Source organism: Augochlora pura, chromosome 5 (assembly GCF_028453695.1).
Source record: "Augochlora pura isolate Apur16 chromosome 5, APUR_v2.2.1, whole genome shotgun sequence".
In the NCBI taxonomy this organism is placed as follows: domain Eukaryota; kingdom Metazoa; phylum Arthropoda; class Insecta; order Hymenoptera; family Halictidae; genus Augochlora; species Augochlora pura.
In genome coordinates this window covers 10,380,026-10,406,175 of record NC_135776.1, presented here as the reverse complement: position 1 = coordinate 10,406,175, position 26,150 = coordinate 10,380,026, and the positions used below count along the sequence as shown (strand labels likewise).

General features: G+C 37.6%; 3 protein-coding genes across 8 annotated transcripts; 1 reads left to right on the top strand and 2 right to left on the bottom strand.

The window, feature by feature from the left end:
* Nucleotides 1-1,070: 1,070 nt before the first annotated feature.
* LOC144469927 (transmembrane protein 104 homolog) lies at nucleotides 1,071-6,022 on the bottom strand. 2 transcript variants are annotated; one of them, XR_013494062.1, is made up of 7 exons: nucleotides 5,610-6,022; nucleotides 5,320-5,441; nucleotides 4,645-4,774; nucleotides 3,885-4,259; nucleotides 3,623-3,800; nucleotides 2,370-3,534; nucleotides 1,071-2,293 (listed from the first exon to the last, which is right to left on the bottom strand). XR_013494062.1 is itself a non-coding variant. In XM_078180662.1 (6 exons), the coding sequence occupies exons 1-6, from the start codon at nucleotides 5,646-5,648 to the stop codon at nucleotides 2,828-2,830; spliced, it is 1,551 nt and encodes a 516-aa protein (XP_078036788.1). In that variant the 5' UTR covers nucleotides 5,649-6,022; the 3' UTR covers nucleotides 1,071-2,827. The 2 variants fall into 2 exon arrangements, 1 of the variants encoding a protein (XP_078036788.1); XM_078180662.1 differs by having other exon boundaries at nucleotides 1,071-3,534.
* Nucleotides 6,023-7,057: 1,035 nt separating this feature from the next.
* LOC144470524 (actin-5C) lies at nucleotides 7,058-11,851 on the bottom strand. 2 transcript variants are annotated; one of them, XM_078181791.1, is made up of 2 exons: nucleotides 11,700-11,851; nucleotides 7,058-9,181 (listed from the first exon to the last, which is right to left on the bottom strand). In XM_078181791.1, the coding sequence occupies exon 2, from the start codon at nucleotides 9,161-9,163 to the stop codon at nucleotides 8,033-8,035; it is 1,131 nt and encodes a 376-aa protein (XP_078037917.1). In that variant the 5' UTR covers nucleotides 9,164-9,181; nucleotides 11,700-11,851; the 3' UTR covers nucleotides 7,058-8,032. The 2 variants fall into 2 exon arrangements, with proteins under 2 accessions (XP_078037917.1, XP_078037916.1); XM_078181790.1 differs by lacking the exon at nucleotides 11,700-11,851 and adding an exon at nucleotides 10,362-10,492.
* Nucleotides 11,852-13,137: 1,286 nt separating this feature from the next.
* On the top strand, nucleotides 13,138-25,764 carry LOC144470102 (uncharacterized). Of its 4 annotated transcripts, XM_078180926.1 has the most exons (4): nucleotides 13,138-14,909; nucleotides 16,331-16,475; nucleotides 21,395-21,492; nucleotides 24,531-25,764. In XM_078180926.1, the coding sequence occupies exons 1-3, from the start codon at nucleotides 14,740-14,742 to the stop codon at nucleotides 21,464-21,466; spliced, it is 387 nt and encodes a 128-aa protein (XP_078037052.1). In that variant the 5' UTR covers nucleotides 13,138-14,739; the 3' UTR covers nucleotides 21,467-21,492; nucleotides 24,531-25,764. The 4 variants fall into 4 exon arrangements, with proteins under 4 accessions (XP_078037052.1, XP_078037053.1, XP_078037055.1 ...); XM_078180927.1 differs by lacking the exon at nucleotides 16,331-16,475 and having other exon boundaries at nucleotides 24,531-25,763; XM_078180929.1 differs by having other exon boundaries at nucleotides 13,138-16,900; nucleotides 24,531-25,763.
* Nucleotides 25,765-26,150: the final 386 nt, after the last annotated feature.

Genomic DNA, 26,150 nt, shown 5'->3' with positions numbered 1-26,150 from the left:
AGAGATATCTATTGCCCAACGTTTTACAACATCTACATATAATAGCTCCTACAAAAAGAAAGATATTCAGTACTAAATAATTAGATGGAACTCGGATGATCGTGACGAGTTCTGATCAAAAACCTGTAGTACAATTAAAGACTGATGACCAAAAGAGAATGGAGTAGTACAAGCAGCCTAGCTTTAAATATCTCCAAACAAAAAAGAAAGCTTTTCACCCTATGAACATATTTATTAAATACAGTTAACAATGTACCATTTAGCAGCTTGGTACAGATTTTATGAGCCTTGATCTGAAACCAAAATTTAATCTTACATCAGCAAATTAAATCAAATATCACTCGACATAAGTATTGTAAAAATATTTATTACATGTCCAATTAAATTTCTTGGTCAATTAACGACATAAGTGTTCACCTTGTAATATTCTTTTTTATGATATATTTAATGTTTTGCTTTTAACAAAACAATTTTTAAATTATTATAATTGTACATGTTGTATCATTTTTATCAGATTTCATATTTATCTTTAAATGCGTTCAATTTTTTTACAAACAGTAGTTTACGATAAAATTATAAAATTAATTTACATAAGATTTTGTAAGTACTACACTTAATATTTTTTATATTCTCCAACTCGAAAGAATGTATTTATTTGCTCTAAACAAATTAATAATTATAGAGTAAAAAAAGACTATTTCTTTCAACATATCAAATTATTTCATTATCATTTAAATGTACACACTGAAATATTTTGTTATAACAAATATATTATAGAAAAAACGATTATTTGTATGATATCTTACAGCTTTGTGAACAGTTCGTATGAATGAACTTCATATATTTAATAATTTTCAGTGGTGTTGAAAGATCTCGTACAAATAATGTAAGTACTCTTACTGTGCCACTTTACGTTGTTAGAGTATTACAGAGAAATCTATTTGTGTTGAAAATTGACTGCACGTCTAATTAAGATATAAACGAACAGATATATGTATATACGTATAAAAATAAATTAAAGTAAGCTTACATAATTATTTGTTTTTAATTTATTTATTCTTAGAAAAAATATATATATACACATTTTATTTGCTGTATACTATAATTGTACAGGTACACTGTATGAGAGGCATATTGTGAATACTTTGTTGGCAGTGTATACATACCACGTATCAAAATATGTTCTGCGATATTCAAATTATATTTATTTGTCTGATAACATTTATTTAATTTGTTTCATCCTTCTGTGCACAATGTAAATTGAACATGAATACTAGGAAATCATGTACTTAAATTATTGTTTTGGTTTTAATGAAACACACAAAATAGGCCATTCCCATTTTTTTATAATGAGTTTTTGATAACGATAGATTACTAATCTAACAGTTAATGAGATATAAATTGGTGGCAACGAAATATCACTTATTTGAAAGACATTTTCTGTACAGTAGAAACTGTATCTGTAAAGACAAATCATATATATCGTACAAACGTGAACTTAAATTAAGCTATTATACGTTTGGCTCGTACATTAATTAATCCCAACTTGTACCAGTGTATTGTCAGTTTACTATGACACATTGTGCCATATTATTATTATTATCATTACAAATTTTATTATTATATTCCCTTAGAAGAAAAAAAAAGAGTAACCTTTGACAGCGGTGCCAAGAATAATGGAAATATAATTCATTTATAGATACTATTACAAATCATATTGAAGAAAAAAAAGAGTAACCTTTGACAGCGGTGCCAAGAATAATGGAAATATAATTCATTTATAGATACTATTACAAATCATATTCATTCATCTATGTTATTATATTTTAATACAGTTTTTTTAGAGACTTGCAAATCTTTTTTTTTTATATCATTCAACGGGAAAGAAGTGGGACGCCTTTTATAACTTCGGCTTATGATCTGTACAAGCGTTTCATATGTACACATAATTAGCGTTGGATCTCCGAGCTACTGAAACTAGTTTGAGCCTTCAAATGGCTTGAAAAGCTAAAACCAATTTCCATAGAAAAATTAGTCTCCTTGGTTTTAATCTTCAACTATTGTCAAGCTATCCAAGCCTTTCGTATATAAGCCGGTTCGTATACCTGAACGGCTCGTACTTTTTCATAGTTTAAACTGTTGAAAGAGCTCGAGCGGTAAAAGCATAAGGACCCGACGTTACAATTTCTAGAGCTACTTTTGGTAATGAAGATAATATGCATTCTTGTAAGCCGAAATCAATTTACGTCCGTGACGTAATTGATACGATAGTGGCAAGGGGTCTCTGAATTGCCTAGATTTCCAAAATTTAACAGATGAAAAAGAAATTAGTTAGAAACAGTTGTTTCTCGTAGACATTCGTAACTTACCCATTGCATTATGACAAACATATTTTGGTATAAAGGCGAGTTATTATCCTAACATTTTTGTGTTCCAAGTTCCTACGGAAAATTGCGATGACCAGTCGGTAGGAATAATTAGATATTTCAAGGTTCGATAAAATCTGCTTACAAAAATATGAGAGAGATTCCTAGTATTATATTGGATTTTCGAAGATTTGAATTTTCAACGCGGATTTCTGTCATGGTTCATAATTAGAAATTGAATAGCATTTCATTCCTTCACGATAGCTTATGGAAGTAAAAACTTAAAATTTCACATGTTTTTGCACAACACGTACAACATAATTTTAACTAAGCGTATTATCGTAAATAATTCAGTCTCAATTTCATTGGCATTTTAAACGCATACTTTTGCAATGATTCTGCACCATTAAGTAATCCTTCCTCTCTTCCATGGTTTTAATTTTATACTATATAAACTATCATTATAAATTCATATCTACATTACGGAAATGTATTTGCACAAAATTGACAGATACTAAAATCATGCAAGCAATAGCCCAAATGATGACAAAAATGAGCCAAAAATTACTAGAGAATGGACTTGCAAATTTATTTACAACGCCAAGGCCTATAACTTTGCTAGTTTTCTGCCTGGCATAATATACCAAAAAGGTTGGGATCAAATACTGAATTACAGCTCCAGCATACGATCCAGTGATACCAACTAATATTGATAAATCTTTGGTACTCATTGCAATTAAATATGATGGCAGTACTGCTAATATTGGTAAGAGGAATTTACGAAGACACATATGAGACGAGTCGTCGTTAAGGGACAGCGACTGTAAATTATTTCTAAGAGTAATAGCTATGATAGGAAAACTGGTACTCAATGTGAACACTGGAAACAATGCCAAAAAATATTCTATAAGAATAGTAAAAATATTATTACTCGCGGAACAGTCTCCGGATCCACGAGGGCTGAAATCTAGCGTGTAAAGGTCATTTAAATGTTCGAAAGCAAATGTTCCAGTTAATGCTAATAAAAGATAAAAGCACGCTATTATGAAGTAATCCAATGCCAAAAATCGAGTTAAAGTAGCCTTGTTTGCAATTGGTGCCACTAAAGCTGGTAGGGAGTGATGACACATAAAAGAATAAATGCAGGCACCGAATAAACTAGGTATACCTGAAATATTATGTTGCTTTGAGTTACTTTATTTACTTAAATGCTAGAAAATATTTTGTATTAATTGTATAAACAAGTTTGTACTTACCAATGATGTTTGCTGCCGAAGGGTTCCCTTGGGCACCGTGAATAATTAAATTTTTTAAAGCATATACTATCATGATAGTAAATGCTATCCACCGCATTGCTGACGTTAATAATTGGAGATATTTAGTCTTTTGTACATTGAAGAACACAAAAGGTCCCAATAAAAGAACAAACATACTCTAAAAATAACATTTTTGTTCTAGCATAAAGATGTATTAATTACTTAAATATAATAATACTGGTTTTTCCATACTGAAACTTACAAGAAATATTCTATATGCATCCAATCGGTTTAGAGTAAATGCTTCCCAACAAACTTCGGTATCCGGTATTGTATCGTTGCACGTCAGATTTGACGGTTGATAAGTGCAGGCAACATTAGCTAGAGTTTTCGCAACAGCTGCTCCATAAATACTTAAATCGCCGTAAAGATAAATTGCAAAACACAGATAAAACAGAGTTGTTCCAGACTTGTTGAAAAAGATTGATGCCATCTGTCCCATTTCTATTTTATCACGAATTACATAATATCTGTAAGTCGTCTCCTCTCGATCAGGACTAGTCGAAAATGGTGCAACTAGTGGAGTATCTTCAGAATCTGAGTTCGAATGACCGGATTCTCCTAAGATTTGAAGAACCTATAGTTGAAATATATGGAACAGTACAATTTATTCTAATGCAAAATTAATCCCTTGCACTATTACGTTCTTCAGAGCTACATTGATTACAACTGTTTCGTCTTTAATTATTTCATTGATGTCATGAGATCATTCTTGTGTCACGATTGTCCTTGTTTACTTTCATTTTCAGATTTCGATGACGAGGGATTCAAATTTTGTTTCGATTTAATAGAGATGATTGGCAATTATATTTATCGAAACGTGCATGAAACGTTTGTCACGAGTCTGACTCGTTATTATAGTGCAAGGGGTTAACATTAAATAGGTATTTTAGAAAGACAAGATTTCTTGTTATGCTAAAAGTAAAAAAATACAGTAAAAGAAATTGACGAAATTTAAAGACCTCAGATTCTGATTCGTTGAAAGATGAATCTTGTGATAAACATACACGTTTCCGATGTTGAATGTGTCGCCAAGTTAATATAGCATTGGCGGATGCCATTACTTCGATGACAAATGTTACTGTAACAAAGCTACAAACATGAAATGACACATAAGTATATTTGTAATTAATATATCTATAACTTTAAGGTAAAACAAAATATGTAACATTTGTTTAAAAACTTGAATTTAAGTCACAACCAACAAAGGACAGTCTCCGGGTATAATTCTGACTTTTTATCAGCCTTTTCTTTAAATAAAATTTAAAAACAACTGGTTTTTATGATTTTATCATTTGAATATTAATAAGTAATTATTGTTTTCTTTCCAATGTCAACTTTGTTTACAGAAAAAACTCAAAATATTTTGTGGATAAAATATAATAATATTAGGGATAAGCTTGAGGCAACTGTGACCATGATTGCAATTTTTTATGCACTGCTTGTCATTGATTGGCTCAAATGCGACGTTTTAATTATTATGTTCCATTGTATGCTTGATTTTGAAGCAAGAATGTAAACTAAATAAATTATATGAATAATGTCTAAAACGTTGTGTTATTATTGTTACAAGCGAGCAATAGAGTTACGGATGAGACAAAATATAACATATGATATAAAATGTGGCAATAACATACCTTATAAAGGCTAAAATCAAAATAATACTTAATCCCAGAGCCCATCCTGCTCTGCTAAAAACAGCAGGTAATGTTAATGCTCCAGTACCAACGATTAGATTAAAAATATATATGAGACCAACCTGAAATAATGTAAGGTTATATAAAACTTTATATACTACGAATAAAGCAGCCCTAAAATACAAATACACAATTTAATCAACAGATAAGAAAAGCTTTGTTTATAGTAACAGGTTATGTTGTATAATTTATAGAGAGCGCAATAACCTAAGACGGGATTACTGGCTTACCCATGTTGGATACTGATCGTTCAAATGTTGTTCAGGCATGTCGATTCACGTTACAAATTAAAATGAATCAGTCTGCTCGAGATTTTGTCTACCCCTGTTATATATGACATTAACCCAGCTGTTGTGTTTTTTTTTCCAAGAATGATCGGAGAATAACTACTGATAGCTACACTGAGATCATACATACGATGTCAGATTGTTTTCCTTCTCTTAGATTTGAAATTTCTCCTATCGATAATATGCGATATTGTTATAGATTTTGTTTCGACATTTCTTCTAGAAAAATATCAAATTATATGTTTATTATAAGGAACGCGCATCGATTGAAATTTGAATTTAAACGCACACATATGTACGACTCCGTTGACAATGACGCACTGTAATGTAGTTACGCACGAGTCATCTAGAGTCTAGACCTACGCGAAACGTGCTGCCATCTACTTATATTTAAAACACATTCTGTAAATGCAAATTATTTAAATAAATTTTTTATGGAGAAACAAGAGTATAAGTAGAGAGGATATTCTCTCTCTCTCTCTATATATATATATATATATATCTGTTATAAATAAGAAATATAGGTTATTGCTCAAAAGCACATTTAAAATAAAATACAATACAAGATCAAACGTTAGATTTTAAATATGAAAGTTGAGAACACGTTTCCCATTAAACTTATAAAATATAATGTTACAATCGATTTAAAAACTGTCATTTTTCATTAAATATAACGATTTTTATTATTTTAACCAAAATTCGACTTGTGTATACTCTTTTGCCCTCGTACCCTTCTCAGAGAAGTATAAATAAGAAAATCATATACTATATGTATTGTATTCTTGTCACATTTATATTATATTTCAAGTTGTTTTGAATATTTTTTTATCAATGAAATCAGATATTTATGATCTGTCCTCACTTGATGATTATACACTTTTTAGATAAACGTACGATAGTTGTATTACAGGAAGAAAATACTCGGCAGTTTAATACAAAAGTAATATTAGGAAATACAGTTGCTTAAATTAATAACGAACAACTTTTAATAGATAGACTTTTATCCGAATTAATTGTATGAAAATTGAATGCTTTTAATATTTAAACTTTAATGCAAATTCTTAAGCAATAGTATTTTCGTAAGAGGAGTAATGGATACCATTTCATTGAAAATAATTTTTATTCGACTGAAAATATAAACCTAGGTCTTAGAGTAATATAAATTTTTACCACAAATCTTACGTTACATTAATGAAAAACGCCAAACAGTATAAAAGCTACGGGTTGTGTATAAAAACTACTACGTGAATTCATGCTAAATGAAACGAGAAGTGATGATCGTTTTTAGCGCGCTTTAGCTACGACATACACTGGAATGGAAATAAAAGGACACGCTATCCAGAATAAAAGGGTATTGGAAAACTGCAATTTTCAAAAAAAAAACACAAGAGTCAAAGCAATAATGTTTTTAAGAGTTTTATTTTATAATCCCATAAGTCTAAAGTAGTCTTTAAGATGTGTACGTGAATGGTCTTGCACAATACAATGGGAATAAATTATAATACTTTGGCTACGCTTGCGGGGTCAAAACCGTGTCTTTTTATCGTTTGTTTGAGCGAACTTCTGGGATATTTTTTTTGAGTCAGCGGTCTCCCCCATTGTTTAAAAAAAGGAATAAAGAAAAAACAGAAAGAAAAGAAAGAGCCATCTTCTCCCTCAACGATTGGTAACGGTAAAAAATAGAAGTTATTTTAATAAGACCTATCTCCGCCGGGAATGATGAGTTGTTGAAATACTGACAACGAGTGTCTTAAATATGCCACGGAGCAGAGTAGCGGAATGCATACAATAGGATACGATATTAATAAAAACTTTCGTACAGTCTGAATCCTTGATCAACGGAATCGTCTTGTATCGAAAACGATGCTGCGAAAAATAATTTACGCAATGTTTTTCAGCTCAAACTCGCGCGACTATAAATTGGCAAATACAGCGTATACGCGAGAAAAACCAAAATACATAATTACTTTATCGATCATAGAGAGTGGAAACATCGCGATGACATAAAAAACATGTTTTTTCGTGAGGGTGGTTAGCTATAAGCTACCGTAGGCATGTTATTTGAATATATAATACAAAGGATTCGATAGGATAGGAAGGTGTTTAGGAATTCGGGGGGTACGTTTAAGATACCATAGTGTCTAATTAAATGATGAAAAATGAATGGAGCAAAGATGTTTAGGATTGCCTCTGCGCTAATTATGTCCCACGTACGTCCGAATCGAAAGAAGCTACCTTCGCCCCGGAGGAACCAAAGGACAATTCTTATTGCGGAAGTTGATGTTATGTCCGCCTGCGAAACAAGACAGAGGCCGCTCTCGGGGTTCGGGGAATGATAGTATGCAAGAGGAATATCAAAGATGCGCTTAGAAGCACTTCCTGTGAACGATGGATGGTCCGGACTCGTCGTACTCTTGTTTAGAAATCCACATCTGCTGGAAGGTGGACAGCGATGCAAGAATCGATCCACCAATCCATACGGAATATTTCCTTTCAGGTGGGGCAATGATCTTGATCTTCATAGTTGACGGAGCTAGGGCAGTGATTTCTTTCTGCATTCTGTCAGCGATACCAGGATACATGGTAGTACCACCGGAAAGAACAGTGTTGGCGTAGAGATCTTTACGGATGTCGACGTCGCACTTCATGATGGAGTTGTACGTAGTTTCATGGATACCGCAGGCTTCCATACCCAGGAAAGACGGCTGGAAGAGAGCTTCAGGACAACGGAATCTCTCGTTGCCGATGGTAATCACCTGACCGTCGGGAAGTTCGTAACTCTTCTCCAGGCTGGAGGATGACGCAGCGGTGGCCATCTCTTGTTCGAAGTCGAGGGCAACGTAGCAGAGTTTTTCCTTGATGTCGCGGACAATTTCACGCTCAGCCGTGGTGGTGAACGAGTAACCCCTCTCCGTAAGGATCTTCATGAGGTAGTCGGTCAGATCGCGACCGGCCAAGTCTAGACGCAGGATGGCGTGGGGCAAAGCGTATCCTTCGTAGATGGGAACAGTGTGCGAAACACCGTCACCAGAGTCCAATACAATACCGGTGGTACGACCGGAGGCGTACAGCGACAGAACAGCCTGAATAGCGACATACATCGCCGGTGTGTTGAATGTTTCAAACATAATTTGTGTCATCTTCTCGCGATTAGCCTTGGGGTTCAGGGGAGCTTCCGTAAGAAGTACCGGATGTTCTTCGGGGGCTACTCGGAGTTCGTTGTAGAAGGTATGATGCCAAATCTTCTCCATGTCATCCCAGTTGGTAACAATACCGTGCTCGATAGGGTATTTCAGAGTCAGAATACCTCTTTTCGATTGGGCCTCGTCACCAACGTAGGAGTCCTTTTGCCCCATACCAACCATGACACCCTGGTGGCGTGGTCTACCAACGATGGATGGGAAGACGGCGCGGGGAGCATCATCTCCCGCGAACCCGGCCTTGCACATACCGGATCCATTGTCAACTACGAGTGCTGCAACTTCTTCGTCACACATGTTGGTTTGTTAGTTTATCTGCAAGAAAAACAACCATTTCAAATACTGTTCTCCGCAATAGTTTCGAATTTTTCAATTTCAATAATTTTCTAAATATAACATTAAACTTTCTTCTTAGAATTAAGAATTTCTTTATTTCAGTACTGAGTATACTGTAACCATATCCTCAATATATATTTTATTTTATTACAAGAATACTTCCATCACGCTATATTATTTACGACTCGAATCACTTTTTTGTTCAATTTCTTATTAAGAGTCGTGCTCCAAAATTATATATACAAATATAACGTTGTATTGTGTCACCGTAGTTATTTCATCGTTAACATTTAATTAAATGTGAAAATTAAATTACAATAATGCAGAGAATTCAAAAATTGTTGCGCAAGTAAATTCGCATATTTGGTGAATGCCATGTGCCGTAATTCAACATTTTATACATTTTCAAAATGGCGTCGAGCGACACGTAGCGCAACATACTGTTACGTTCAGGTAGTAAAGGTTTTCTATGCGAAGCGGCTAAGTTAGTAAAAAATTTCAAATAAATAAACTGTAATACAGTTTTCAGGGATAAATATAAATAATTTTGATGGCCAGAAAGAATTTAGGAGCATTAAATTGTTCTGCAAAATCGCCGTTACCGGAACCGCACCCTGCCCCGCCCATCCCCGGCGTTGAACGGTCAATATCCGACATACGCTTCCAAAGAACAATATTTAACGAAATTTCGAGATTTAGTATTCAGCCCGTACAGAAATGGATCAAATTGACTGTAACATTCAATTTGGAACTTGGAATTCAAACGAGATGCTGCTACATTCGTGCATCTGTGTTCGATCGCAAAGTCCTTCGTAGTATCGAAACCGGTACTTTCCCATGGAAACAGTTTGTTTTCTGTTACATCGAGTAGCGCCACGGGCGCTAATTCTCTCTAGAACGAATCGGCACAGTTGGTTCAAGATTCGAGATTGTAACACAAAACACAGTAAATACGACACAAGTGTAGATTTCGAGCCTAACACCACCCACTTCTCTATTTAAAAATCCACGTTCGAACAGAAGCGATTTTGCCGATTTAATTCTTGATCCATTCACTATCTCGAATCCATTGCACTGCCGAGTCGGATTTCGGAACAATGCGATATCTATTGCATCGCGAACGGAATATCACTCAACTTAGGATGATACTCTAACTTACGTTTTCTCGTTTAGTATAAAAAAATGTTATGTACAAGTAAGGGAGCTTCGGGTCTTCGGACGTGACACTACCGCACAACCGACCGATCTAGCACCAAACACAGAGTGTAGCTGACAGCCGGCTCGCAGTGTATTATATGAACGGAGTCGTTGTTCAGGATCCCCACTACTCAACGATCGGCCAATAAGGATAGGACACCCTCGGCCAATCCTGGCTTTCTTTACCATATATGGAAGTGCCCTGTTACGGAGGGGTCCCCTACCCCCGCCGCCCCGCACATCCCGCCCCCTCCTTCGCCCAGCGCATTGCCGCTCGACTCCCACGCCCTCTACCAACCGTTCGAGTTCGAAGTATGTCTCACACCACCCTTCGCGGATTCATCCACCAAATTGACCGAATCGTGTATCTTACCCATGTTCCGCGGTCCCTCCCATTCGGACGAGACTTCTGTTCGGATCGCATTCAATGTCAACCGATCTTTTTCTTCCATTCGTACAATAAATAATTATTTCCGGCATACGAGGATGCATTCCTCCTGCGAATCTTCTCGCAAGCTAGACTTATACGAATCGCTCGGTATTCGGTACGAGTATTGTCGGAAACGTTATATCTTTTTACACGAATTTTAATTCGACATCGTGGATTATAGCGCTAATTAAAAAAAGCTTATTGCACGAGACCCATGTAATTATATTTCCATCAGAGTAACCTATTTAACGCCAATGAACCGTACATGAATCTTTCAGTTTTCGTTGTCAAGAAATATACTACATTAATATGTAATGTAACTGTCAAATTTGAAGAATTTGTTTCTCATAAGAAAAGTCGGTGATTCGATTTTAAAATAGAATCTTGCACAGAAAAGAAACTAATATAGACAAAAAGATAAATATCGAGTAGTAATTTTTATTAGCGTTTGAATTTCCAAATAACCTACACGTTTTAAGTATTCCCGTGGTCTAAGAGCAAGTATAATCTTAGGTTAGTGGTGGAACACGCTTCGATGTACGGCTATTAATAAACGACGGCATCACGACCACCTGTCTTGTAACAGCTATACGTCAGGAACCACTTGACAACGACAACTTGTCGGATCGTTCCGCTATGTACGTTATTTGAATATAATTTTAGGAAACGCGAATTTTTTATCGCACGCGAACAAATGCTACGTCGACAAGATTCGAAGGCTCAAAGAGCAACGCCCTGCCATCATGGCTGCTCGTAAACCGGCATTTGTCCTCGATCTTTTTCGCCGTTGAAACGATGACAGATCATCGCGAAAACCGTTGAATCGATATCGAAGCTGAACAAAATAGATTATATGGTGCAAGTACCCACCTTTCGAAACAGAAAGCGACTGCAGAAATAGTCGATCGATGATCGGCAAAGGGACACTGCAAGGATACTATCGGCACGACGAAGCGAGACTCGACAGCCGCGAGTTGCAAGCACTGTGAGCAAGATCGTGGCCGGTACCGTGCTACGTGGACTTACCCGAAGGTGTGGTTCGCATAGACGTTGTTCGAGTTCCGAACGGTCTCGGCTATTTCCTGTATTTTCGTCGCGTTTTTCGAACTTGGGCATAAAATACGATTCGTCGAACGACGAACGTTCGGAACATTGGAAATTTCACGATCGTTTCTTTATTTTAATCGTAATATCGGATAATATAGTTTCGCTGGACACCCCTATTTCAGAATGGATTCGTCCAGCCGGCTTTCCCCACCACTTGGATTCACAGCTCTTGCCATATATGGGCATAAAACGAAAGCGGCTCGCTGATTGGTCTGCTGGCCGGCTGCCGGCTAGATTCTCCAAATGCCGCTTCAAACTGTACGATACGGGGAGCATAATGCCTTCTGGAAGCGTACACTAGCGTAAGGGCTTTCCTGACTAACCGTCAGAGCCGCATGTAGTAGTGTAAGTACGAATGCATGCGAAGATTACAACCATTCTCTGCGTGTGTACGCGTACGAACCAGTACCGGCAGTAGGTATGAATCAGAAAAGTTTGTTCCACACTTTAAAGAGATCAACATTTTCTTTTGCTTAATGAAAGCCTTCCAACGCTTCTTACAGACACATCTTGAACATACTCTTGCAAATCTCCTTCCGAATTCCTATACATACGTATGTAGCTTCCATCCCGATCAGAGATTTATGCATACATATTTACGACAAAGGCTGTGTTATCTACATTTTTCTCAAATTTAAAATTACTCTAGAAGACGAACAATTTTGTATCTGCTTTTTTATAATTTACATATTTATACTTGATGCTACGATTACCGGTCTAGTCGAAATTTCTTTCAAATTTTGTTGTTACCGTTGCCACGATTAAACGATTAAGATGCCATTGCGAAAAATTCTTGGACGAATTGGTGCGTTCTATGCACGTCGCAATAAGAGTTGCATCGAATGTTCGCGTTCGTCTTTTCGATGGATTAATAAGAAAAATATGGATATTTATCGCTGGATGGAAGATATATAATAAATATATATATAAAAATATATATATATAAAATTCCTTGAAATAGTCTGTATCGGGTAGCTGCTCTACACAAACACGTAGTTACATACGTCGTAGATTAAATACGATGAGTATTGCTGAAATCATTCCAGGAATTTCGTCTGCTTATCTTTCAGCAGGTATATGCCGTTAGGTAGGATGGTATATTTGAAGAGAGCAAAGTCTGAGCAGTTTAATGAACTGCATCTTCAATTTCATGTTTGATCGTATAATTTTTGAAAAAGTGTTTACAAAGTCAACAGTGAGCTACTTTTCCAAAAGTGAGAGAACGATTAATGTCGGGTGACCCGAAACCAAGTCGTCGCACACGTCTTTCCGCGCTTGGTACGCGTTGTGTGCATATCGGCCGCCTTTTTTATGAAATAATAGCTAAAAATAGACTCAAGGACGCGGATAAGGGTGCACTGGACTAGTCCGTGTCACACAAGCCCAACGCCACGATCGTAGCGTTTAGGTGTAGTGTCCCTTAGAGACACGGAAGCTGGTTCGACGTGCGTGCATGTAAAGTCTGCTGTAAAATCGATAGCCGTATAGGGTTCGCGTAGTCTACTACTATGGTAGGTCGGACTTGTGACGAGAAACCACGTGGCGACGGAAACGTCAAAGTACAAACTGTTCCATGCGTAGCTTCGTTTATACGATACTTTTGGCTGCCAACTGTTAAACGATTGCTCAATGATTCTCTCAAAATTCCTTGAAATTTTATTTATTATTAGATCCATGCGTTTATAAGAAGACGACAGCTTTATAAACACGTGTGTCATGCCTCTTTGACGAAACAGCGCTACGATGACACAACCAGTGAATCATAAGAAATCGTGGTCGAGTAGATAAGTAATTTCTGAAAGCTCGTTAAAGTACACAGTACTTTGATTTTCTCATCTCATTTGAAATGTTTTCTGCGAGCTGTATACATTTAAAAATCTTGACTAGTTAGCATACGAATACGTGACAACGATTAACGAATCGCACGCAAGGTTCGCTTCGTTTATGTATAACCTAACCTCAAATGTTCGAGTCGGTGGTCAGCTGTCGCACGCGTGTGATACTTTCGGTGCATGCACTTTAATTATCGCAGAACCGTTCATTATTTCCAAGTTCTTGTAGCGAAACATATTCGTGTACCGCCTTGGAAGAATTCGTTAATTGAGTAATCAAGACGATGAAACGTTGCTCCGTCAGCGGATAAAACATGTATTCCACGCAAAACCGATTCATACCTTCTTTTTTTACCATGATCGATGAATCAATCGATGACGACAATAAAATGTACAAAATTATTTATTCTTTTCGGCTCATTTTTGCTGACCGTGTAACGTTGCAAAACTGTTTATCTTTAACGAAGATGATTTAATTTTTGGATAGCAGTGTTGTAATCGAAACCGTTTTATAGTTTACAATTTCTTCGTAGAACAAGAAACTAGTAGAATACATACTTGGTAGATTTGTTTCTTAAATACGTTTTTTGCTACGAATCCGATTTCTATATTAATGAATGTACAGAACGCGTCGCAACTTGCCACGTAGTTCTAGATGTTTGTTGCCTCGGAAATGATCGAAATCGTCGAAAACGTCCGATTTCCCAGGTTTAATTGCCGCGACAAGACCGCGATAGGAAGAATTACGTCCAAGTAAGGTGTAGGCGCGTTGTGACCGGTCTGAAAACCCAATGGTCCGAGAAGCCTCGACCTTGCTTACCAAATAAGGTCTCGTTCAAGGTCTTCAAGGCCTTGCGTAAGGCTCCGGCTCCGGCGCCGGCGGTGCCATCGGCATAGCGATTAACCGATTATGTCGATGCTTTAGTCATTGGCCGTTTTTAGTGAAAGTGGTGCAGGTTTTTCCAACGGAAATGACTTCTTGTTCTGGGTTATCCGGTCTCCACGACGGCCCTTTGATCCGTCCTACGAAGCGGAATGGGCGTGTCCGTCCCTACGCGGACACGTGCTGTGCCGTAGTAGCTGTAGGTAACGTCTGGCTCCAGTCGCGCAGTGCCACCGAAATCAATACGGAATGCGACGGGTAAGTTCAACGCACCCACCCAGAAGAGTGCTCAAGGCTCTTTCTCATCGGACTAGCCGCGTGCATTCGGTCCAGACAGTGAAACTATCGGAAATCGCCGTAACGAGGTCAAAGACCCTCGATCGACACACCTTTCGCGAATTTTCAAATCCGAAGGAGGAAACAGAGTCGGGGGGCAGAAACTCGTCGCATGCTGTACTCGAGCCATTGCCAGAAAAATATTGCATCGGAATTAGGAACACTCGATTATTCGACAAACAGATTGTTCGTCGTTTTTAGACACGTTTTTAAAATTACATTCTAGCAAGACGTATTTTACGCGTCTATTGAAAGACACAAATATTTCTTCGCCATTCATATCGTATAAATACACGTATGTATTGAACTTGTATTATACTTAAATAATTTTTGTGTTCGTTTTTGAATAAATTCAAAATCTGCATGCAAAATCTGTCGTTAACGTACATGGCTAATTGTTAATTAAAGTTTCAAGAAATATCAATGGAATCTGAACTACTTATATCTTTATTCGTTGATATAAGAGCAAACTATAAAGTAAATCTGTCCAATTTGTTTATTAATTATTTGTCAATTTATTCATTATCGTCGGGAACTCTAGTTTTTCGCGAGGCCCGAGTTATACCGCGTAAGATCGATTCCATGTTTATTATCTTTGCCTGTATGTATACGCATAAATATGGGTGTAGGTGTCGGATTTCTGCTTCATCGCGTTCTTATTTGACAAAGAAGAATCATTAGGATGCATTCTCTTCCGTTTGAAAATCTATCCAAACTGTTTTATTTTGTAATGAATATATAATTGGAATATTTCGAAAAATGTGACTCGCCACGCTTTGCTCTGCGACCACAGAGATCAGATCCATTACCGGCTACGTTACCAATAGATTGCGGATTTTTATGCGAAATAGAAATTACTTCGGTCGATCCTAAGAAATCAAAACGACAAATAAAGTTCTTTCTCGTTTGAAATAATTTTAATAGAATACATTGACATTTTTAATTTCTCATCATGTTTCTACTGCTTGAAATTTTCACTATTCAGCCTTGCTATAAATGTGTAAAGACTTTTGTTCAGTTATCAGGCATTAGCAAGGATGGTACGAAATTAAGTGCGTTTGTTTTATTCGATTGGATTTCGCATGCGATATTTCTATTTTTATAACGGAATATATCGTAAAATATAAGGCCAACGAGAAGCATCAACGTTCGTAGTTTAAACTAGGTATTTACCGTAATGATAATTAAGAAGCGCGACGCGGTAATAGAAAAGTTTCTCCATGGTTAATTTCTGGCCGCGAGTAACAGTCCTCGGTGGCGATTGCAAAGTATGCAAGGAATCCGGCGAGAGAGGCACGATAATACGCGATCACTATATTTAGTGTTGACTTACGACTCGTCAGATTCAGATACAGTGACGTTTGCGCATCGTTCCGAGCAGCTGACGATAAAGAAAATGATAATGGCTGGTACCCAGACGGCAGACCTGTTATTCGTACAAGACTCAACTTGGACTGGCTGAGATTCTGTCGACGATTCAAGCAACTGGTTTGATTTTCAAACAAATACATTCGTAATGCAAAATCCACGGTTATCGCGTCGTATTTTATTATCCGTTGTATAATGCAATTATTTTAACCACGTCACACTGCGGCCTGCGACGCGTTTATCGTGTTCAAGTTTATCATTGTTATTATTATTATTAGTATTGTTATTGTTATTATATATATATATTTTGCAATTTAACAAACTCCATTAAAAACAATGATTTATTTTAACCGTAGAATAACTAAATAAATTGGAAAGTATTATAATATTACCATAAAGGTTTCGGATCGGAAAGGTTTGATCGCTTAGCTCGATTATATGTTACTGTTTTTTAAACAATTCAACGTTAAAACAGTCTCGATTGGGAATCAAGAGACGTCCGAATAAAGTACTCGTTTCATTATGGAGCCTATGACTCAAAAGAGGTTAAGGATAACTGGAACTTTACCACTAGCATAAGAATGAGATATTGCAGCCGCTCAAAACGGTTGGGACGTTAATTTTACGATGATTTTAAATTGATTTCCAGTAGAGAGGAATTTAATTTGTTATAAACGTTTTGTAACTTAGAAAAATCTGATTAATATCAGATTACGTAAACTCCTAAAACTATTCAAATTTCGTTCAAAACAGTTTTTAGTATCGTCGGCGACTTCAAAGTTATTCGGTTGGACCGATTCAAATTGGTCATATGGAATCGTACATACATATATATCGCAATGTAAACGTAATAAAAAAGATGATACAGCTCGTCATCTTATATATAAAACTGTTCTTCTTCGATACGTTTTTAATCCGGGGACACGGAAACTGGGACGTTCACCCTATTTGGGTTAAGCAGAGGCTCGCAGTCGTTGTACGCGTATGTCCAACCGACCAACCGACCGACCGGCCGAAAAACGACTTCGCTGTGATCTTAAGTCTTACACGAATGTTCGTATAATAAAACAGTTGGTTAGTTTCAGTGCCATAATCTTTAGCGATTCTTACGGAATGTATTTAGGTAGGAAAATTGTAACGTTGAAGAATTGTATAATAAAGGAATTTGAATGTCAAGATAACATACGCGCATCAGACATTACATCGTATAAATGTAACGCGTAAAGTTTGCAGTCCGTCGACTGAAAGTCTGCACTAGCATTTCATCGCAAACCAGTTATGGTTGATTGCGAGGCTACGCTTTGAGAAAGTAGGACTCCATCTCTTAAAAACTTCCATTCCACGATAATTTTCTTTCAAGTAGAGTGATGACGTCTTCCGCCTCGAAGAAACCGGAAAATAAAAAGATCAGGAAAGTGATATCTGTTCGCAAAAATCGTCGTCGAGGGTTTTTTTTCGTTTCTGATAATACTCTTTGCGATATCGATAAGATTATTGCTCGATATCGTGGGACAAGGGCGCTTGAATTTTTATAATTTTCTAACGTGTCATCTGTTTCCGAACGACGTTTATATCGAGTGACTTAATTACACGATTACAAGCGACTCTTAATTCCACACGATAAAGATAAGAATACGTGTACGTGTATGCATACACTGCTATACCGCATACTATCGCATACCGTGTTTCATTGATCGTTTCAGAGAAAATAAAATCGAAACGTAATTTGATTTTATCGATGAAAGAATGCGCAAGGCAAACGATAAACAACGCGTCCGTCTATTTAATTCTTAATCGAAGGAGTTCGTTTATCAACGCATTGTCAACCGAAAATTTTACAACGCCGAGCATAGCGTAAGCATGCAATTTAACCAGGCGCGACCACGCATGCGCAGCCTGTCTACCGGGTGAACGTTATAATTCCGAACTAAAACGCTGCGGTGTCGAGCAACGCGACGCAGATCTGATCTACGGATGGTTTCGTAACGTTTACCCGGTAGACGGCCAGCGCTTGCGCACGCGTTACGTTATGTTTTTCACTATACAGCGTTCTATTTTTATCTCCAATTAAATATTTCGAATACAAGTTTGTCCTCGCGGATAGTAACACCATAAGGAATAAAAGAATAAAAAAATCTAACCTAAAAGGAATGAAACATTTTTTCCCATTTGGGACTCTGAGTTGTCCAAAGTTCATTCCCAGGACATATGCTCAGCTGAGCTACTTTATCTCTATGCTTTCGTATGAAGAAAAACATTTTTGCTCGCAGGTGTAAGAATCGCGTTGACCGCATTAGAAGAAATCCGTGTTCGAATTTCGGTGTTTGAACGCGCGAGAAAGAGTTGGAGGACCGGTTACTTTGCGAGTCAAATTTTCACAAATCGTTCGCGGAGTCATCGCGCGTCGATTCGAATAAGCGGAAGGACGGAACGGTCGTTTTTGGTAATCCTGACGATCCGCGACCGTGTTCTAAATCCTTGACTTCGCGTTCGGGACGCGCACGAGTGTGCGAGGAAACGGAGTCAAGAACGCGAGTGGAGCCGGTAACACGTATGAACACATTCGTTTTACCGGTTGTCTACCTGTTCTGGGTCAGTCGCGTGTGCAAGGTCAAGTCCCAAGAATCTCCAACGTCACTGGCTGAGCCGAAGATTGCGAATCTTGAGGCCACGACGACGATGGACGACGACGACGGCGACGATTCTCTGGCTAGACGTTGCGTTCCGCCTAGAGAAGTGAATAAAAGGCTGTCAACATTTTTGTCGACTCAATTTTTCATTGTCGTCGCGATTCTGTGTAATTCTTCTTTACGGTCATGAATTTCTCGTCCATACTTCTTCGAGTATATTCTCGTTTCGCGATTATTCCACCATTTTGCAAAACACGGGTTTCTTAAGTGATGTTTCTTAAAATGAATTGCAAAGAATGGTATCGCTTCTTTCGATTCTTTCGTCTAATTGAACATTGAATATTAATTATTAAGGACCTTTTAAAAATTTTTTAAATAAAACAATTGCTTTTTACAGAACCGCAATTGTTTCTCCAGACCTGGTCGGAACAAATAGTCTACTGTAGAATTTGAAAATTGTTCCCGGTAACATTTTGTAGCATTGTTTTATCGCGTTGCTTTATCGCCGCGTCACGGTATCGTAGCATCGTATTATAGCACGGTGTCGAAGCATACGCGTATTAGTTTCTTGTAAAACGAATCACACGACCAGAAGTCGACCACCGTTCCACCACAAAACTCGACACTTATGGTAAAGAGAAGGATCTGGAATAAAAAAAGTTGCACAATCCGCATTAAACGAAATAGACAAAAAAGCATCGATTTATGTTGGAAGAATTGTCTTCCGTATAACATGATTATGTTTCTTCGATTATTTCCGTTGATAATGTTAGATTTCCATCGGACAAATAATTCGTTGAATAAAGTTTCATAGCTCATATACGACAATGTGGAATCGTACGCGATGAACGTGACTCTACACGATGAAACGCGAACGTACAAAAACCGAAGCAATTATTATGCGCTTTCTGTTCTCACGACTGTGCCGCACGCGAGTGGCCGGATAATCTCAGGAAAAGTGCAATCCTTCGAGGAAAGCTTCCACCAGAAAGAAACTATCCGGCCAAGTTTACGTTTGCCGCAGTTTTCCTGTCTGACCGCGTCAGAAAATGGTTTAGTATCCGAAGTTAGTTTTGCGAGAAATTGACAGCGGTTTCCGGTAGATCTAACATAATTAGATCGCGATTATGCGGGCCAGTCGCTCTTGGCTCGTTCGTTCCCGACAGTTTTGTAATCGGGCGATTGCGGCTGATATAAAAAGTCGGATTAAATGAAACTGGAACGATGTGGATGTTCGTCGAGTCGACAGACAAAAACTGCCGGATGAATGGCTGGGTACTCTGTTCGGAACATCCTCAGTAGGACGAGACGGTCACGGACAGAGGAGAAAGGGAGTAGGTTCGTATCTAGAAATCTTAAGACCGTACGCTTGCGACTTCATGAATGAAACGTAGCAACTATTGCTCTGTACGTATATGTATACAGTTTGCTAGTCGATTCTTTTTTTTCTGTTTCCTTTTTTTTTTTTCTAAAACTGTATCTCGCGGGTTCGTTCAACTTTTTAAACGAGTTATAACTAGACCGAGGATCTTCGTGGATTTATTACCATGTCCAATTTCTTCTTACAACGAGCAAGATCTTTTAATTCGTGGAGGGAACTCCAGTTCTAATTTTTCAAAAATCCACAGCCTAATTATTTCTAGAGATGAAATAAAAACAAGAATCGTGTACGCGTCTTCTCCGTTCAATTAGAAATTTCTGATGTATTATAAAAAAATAACTTGCTCGAGCAACCTCGTTCGTGCATTTCTTATCGTATATGCGGTGAAATATCTTTGAGTGGCGGTCTAAAGTACATTGTCCAAGATATTTTTCATTGATGTTTCAATTGTTACAGTTTCAATATTGGATTGTACGTAGATCGCTATCGAATAACACGATTTGTTGGTTTCGTGTTATTGGAAAAGTATTATTCGGGTATTAGAGTTAATATAATTTAAGGGATCGCGTTCTATACGATTGAAAACGCTGCAATTGACGACTTTAATTCGTATAAACCTAGTTTAAGATACGTGGTCTCAATGGACTGTGTACTTTTTTCTTTTTAAACAAGAAGACATAGTTTCAAGAGATATCCGTCATTTTGCCAGAAATAGTTTCAATCGATTATGGAAATTTACGGGTGAGAAAGGGTGGTGACCTGTTCGAATCAATCCAATCGAATATCTTCGAAACCGTCGATTACATAAAAAAAATGTATCGAACAAAATTTGAACGGTTTTAGGAGGCAATTGATCCGATATTTATACGAAGGTGACGCATAACTTTAACATTATGCATTGCTAAAATAGATAATCGTGTATTAAAATGAAATACAATCGAAAGAGGCGTTCTTATCTCATAGTTTATCATGGTTACGATTACAATCGATATTGCATCTATTACATTAAAGACATTTTTATTTTGTAGAAAGTGTCTCACCTATCTCGAGCGGTGTTACTCATTCACGATCGAGAAAATAGGTGTCAAAGGAATACATGATTCGATCTGGGAGGACAAATGCTATGGTAAGTCGGAGAATCTATCTCAAGGTCGCGTTCTCAAAGATTATCGTGTCATCGATGTTCCTTAAAATAGAATGGCACGTTTCTATCGCCGTCGCGAAATAGCCTATTCTTTAATTACGTTTGTTTCCATATTTATTTTTGGTATTGAAGGTTATACGAGCCATTTTAAAAAGACAGTCGATCCTTGACTTCTTACCGAATTCTTCGATCAGATTATAGAAAGAAAATGGCCGTTTTAAGAAGTCTCCGCGAAGCGTACCGTTCGCCAATGAAATTGTGGGTCATCGCGTCGCGGCGCTTAATATTTCCGTCGATGGCGAATAACAACCGGTAGAGGGGCCTCGTTCGGCTACATAAATGTTTAACCGACTCCAAAGTTGCACGGATAAGGAAAGACCTTGCGTTTCTCGACAAGGACGCCGACTTGTCTTGCCCATGTACATAGAAACGTAGACAACGTATACCGTCGCAGCCGTATAGTCGTCCCACTTTCGTATGCAACGAGAACGGTGCACTTGGCCTAATGTCCACACCGAGAGTGCGTACAGGACGCGTCAAAACCGTTGGACGTCCAAGTGCAGCAACGGTCTCGAAGACGGTCGGTCGCGCTCTGTCCGTAGCCCGAATTCAATTTTTACGTTTGACGCATCTGAAAAAAACGGTTTTTCTTAGAAATTGCCGCAGAGGTTACACGTTCCAGCGTAACGATATCGCTGTTCAGCTTTTCCAATTGGCGTACAGTTTTCTTCGATACAACAAAACGCGACGATCGTTTGAGGTTACCGGTCGTCTTCGGATTCGCTCGTTATCGGCGACTACTCTACATACCCGTGCATGTACTTTCTGCCTCTTATCGCCTAACCACCTAATCCTCACGTCACCATCTTTATCTTCCTTGTTCCAACTTTTCCTGTTTCAAGTACGCCGCATTCTTTTTTATCATCTTTCAGCTCAAAGCCCTCTTCGAGAGCTTCCGTTCTTTTTTTATAATTCCCTTCGTATGTAAAGTGTATTCATCGTCGAAATCATTAATTTTCTCGTACGTACAACCTTGCATTTGGCTAGTAAAGTGTACGATTGGACAGCGTTCTTTTACAATTTTCAACGATTTCATTGGCGTGTTTGTAATTTTTAAGAAACAAGTAATGACCGAACCCACTGAATTTTTAATAAACCACGTCGTCGCCTATTGTGGCCCAAGATCTTCCCCTGCAACTGGCATTCCCTGTAAGCTATAAATAAGAATTCAAGAAGCATTCGTGGTTATAAATAGCTGTTTCCGCTTCGCCAGGTAAGCAGGATCGATCGACACCTCGGCTCTGTCGACGGCCAGAGGACAGGGTCCGGAGGACTTCAAGGTCCTTTTTATCCTTTTATTTTGTTTAGAACAGAAATTTTTCTTTCGAAACTTTCCTTTATTTTTGGTTTTCCGCGATTCACCCCGTACTCGATTCAATGTGAAACGTCACACCTGTTTAACACGTTGACGCCGGCGCCGATATTCACGATTTTCTCTGTGCGCCGGCGCCCGAAATTTACAAAAATTAAATAATTATGTTAAGTTTATAATATTGAATTTCTATGTTTTTACTATTGAATATCTGTTTATAATGTTCAGATAAAATAACATAAACCTATTTTTAGTATCTATCTTGTAAAATGCAAACAAAATAAACAAATGTACGCAGCCTATGGGTCTGACACGTATGACCCACCGGTGTGTCAAGCCGTCGTCAACGTGTTAAAGTATGCCTGTATCCAGAGGTTGGACGAATTTCTGACAATACATATTGGTAGAGTGCTTGCTTTGGATCTAGAGGATCGAAGGCTGCAGACGCCAGCAATAAATTCGTTTGCGTCTAAATTCATATGTATCCAACGTATGTTGGTAGATGAACGTTTGCTCACATCAGCCCCTTTTATGTTGTCTATTCTTCCCTTTCTATTCTAGGCTAAACGATCTAGCCAGATGTGCACAGAAACGAAGCGTGGATCAAGCAAAAAGATGTCCATCGTTGTCGAATAACGCGTAGAACCGCTACACTGCACCGCTACGATGCACCGCTACTGCACCGAACAGAGTGCCTAAAGCTTTTTAGCGCAAACTGCGCATTCCTACGTGTAATAACGCGTCCCTTAATTTCGTAACGAGGTTATTGAATTTATTTTTAACGACCCCCCGCTGGCATCGTCATCGTTTTTCTTAACATCTGTGTCACACCCAGGAAGTTGAAATTAATCGGAACGGTGGCTAACGCTCCGCGCAGCATTGCTTAGACGCGTTGTAATTTATCGCAATTAGTTCACCCTGTACATGCACGAGTTCTCTATCAGTGTGATCGAGCATGGATATAATATGTGGGTCGACAACTCGTCCATGCAAACGGCACTTGTTCGATGACACAACCCGCTCTTGCCGCAATCAAAATTACATCAAAAATTATTCGTACAACTCTTTCGCTTAGCAACATTGTATATACTTTACGCGTAAAATTCACTTACCAGTTACGCAGGGTGTTGCCGAACGGATAGTAAATAAAGAAACGTGTTGTCTACGCGCATTTAATTAGATATCGTTAACGAATCGATCTTCGAATGCTTGGCGTTACGCGTACGAAATGTTGTAAAAGCTATAGGTATCGTAGGCGGAATGGTTTATTCTTCGAAAGTGGAACGACGAGAGCCAAAAGTTGAATGAATCGTTTGAACAACGTAACCTGTCAACGGATCTTCTGCACCGAACGATGCAAAATAAAGTGACTACAATTGGCAACGGTCCAACTCCTCCCATTCAGGGTTGCATCGTGTCTCTTGTAATAGCTTGTATGTATTAGAGGTCGCGTTATCAAACGTGTATTATTAAAGTTCGCGTGTTCCGTGGTACGTATTGAGCAATTAAAAATTTGTATTTCCGATACACGTGAAACGGTTCTTTCCATACGGATTGATTTATTTTATTCGGCCCGATGCGAATGAGATTTTTCAAAGAAAACTGTGGTGGACATTCTCATAAATTGAATATTCGTTCTTTTCATTAGGGAGAATATGGGACGTGAAGAGTGAACGAACGCAGGACGCAGAACGCGGTGTATCGCTCGGAGCAAATCGAAGGAGCCCGTAAACGGGTCTTGGATCTTGAAGTCTTGAGGGACCAGTGTCCAGGAGCGTAACATCGCACGAGAACTCCCTTCGTTCAGGATATATGTATATATGTATACATGAATATTATTAGTAGCAATTTACTGATTTAAGGTCGAGTTGCAATCTTCGAATCATTGATTTTAATGAAACTTCTACCGAAGGTATATAAAAAATAGAGAAATATTCGTAGTCTACGTATAAGCAAAGTATCGGAAGGCCAAACAAAGAAAACGGATTCAAATTCGAATTCTTGTAGATTTCAAAGGTTATAATAGAGAATAAAATTAGTATTTAGTTTCGATTTCATTAAATCGATGCATGGGGATCGGTTACATAAAACATACAACGGCAGTCTCTTGCCATCGTCGAGCTGGTGGAAAATAATGTTGTACACTGGTTGTAAACATGTTCCAGCTTATCGTGTTCAGTTTGTTTTTCCAGCTCCACGCGAGAGACACTCGGTTTCAAAATTATACTGTATCATAGTATTTCGAAAACTCCGTGGATCGCTATAGATTCTTCCACGATTTAAAATATTCGAAGATCTTTTCGTTTATATTGGCTAAACGTATCAACGTAAACCGTTTTTTTTCCAAATTCAAAATTGAGGGAAATTAGCCCCTTCCTTAATTCTTTGAAATACAAGCTTTTCTCATAGGGAGACCGGCATATAAACATATGCATAACATTCAAATAAAAGAATTTACTTTCAACTTGACTGTATACGATCTTATTTTATTTCTCAAACTCTACGTGTTTCTTCTTCGAACGAAATCAATCGATATCGATATCAGTAATCAATACCAAGTTTTTCTTATATCGTTACGTTACTTTATCGAAAAAGGGCTTGTCGAACGATAGTATCCCTTCTTGAAACGCACTGTTTGTAGTATGTGAATAAGATATATCAACACCGATACACTTTTGTACACATTTCGTGTTAATTATCGGAACATGAACTTTGTACAGTATTTATAAATGAAAAAACAGTGTTTCGATTCATACTGTTACATTGATTTATGCTTACAGTATTTTTACACATATAAGACAGAATTGTTTATTTGTAAATCGAACGAATAACACAACAAATTTTCGGTATACACAAAAACGATAGAAATATTTTTTATGATTCGTATTCATGTTAAAAAAAAATGTTTATAACATATGTATAAAAATCTAAAATTCAATATTTTCTTCACTTATTTCCAAAAATTTTAAGAAGAGTTAAAGGTTATACATTAAATTACGATCTAGTAACATTAAGTAATAATATTTTTCAATTGCGACGATCCAAATTTTCTCAGCCCTTAAAATACATAATTACAATACGAACGGTGGCGTACGCGTGCATCGCTTTATGATTCATCGACACCCCAGGGTGGGTTTAACGAATCCCAATTTCCGATAAATAAATGATACATACCATTCATCTGCGGGCAATGACAGAAATTATGTCCGTGCAGAAAAATATTCCATGAAATTAAAATCTCTTTAGGTTGTCATTAGTTTTAAAGTTT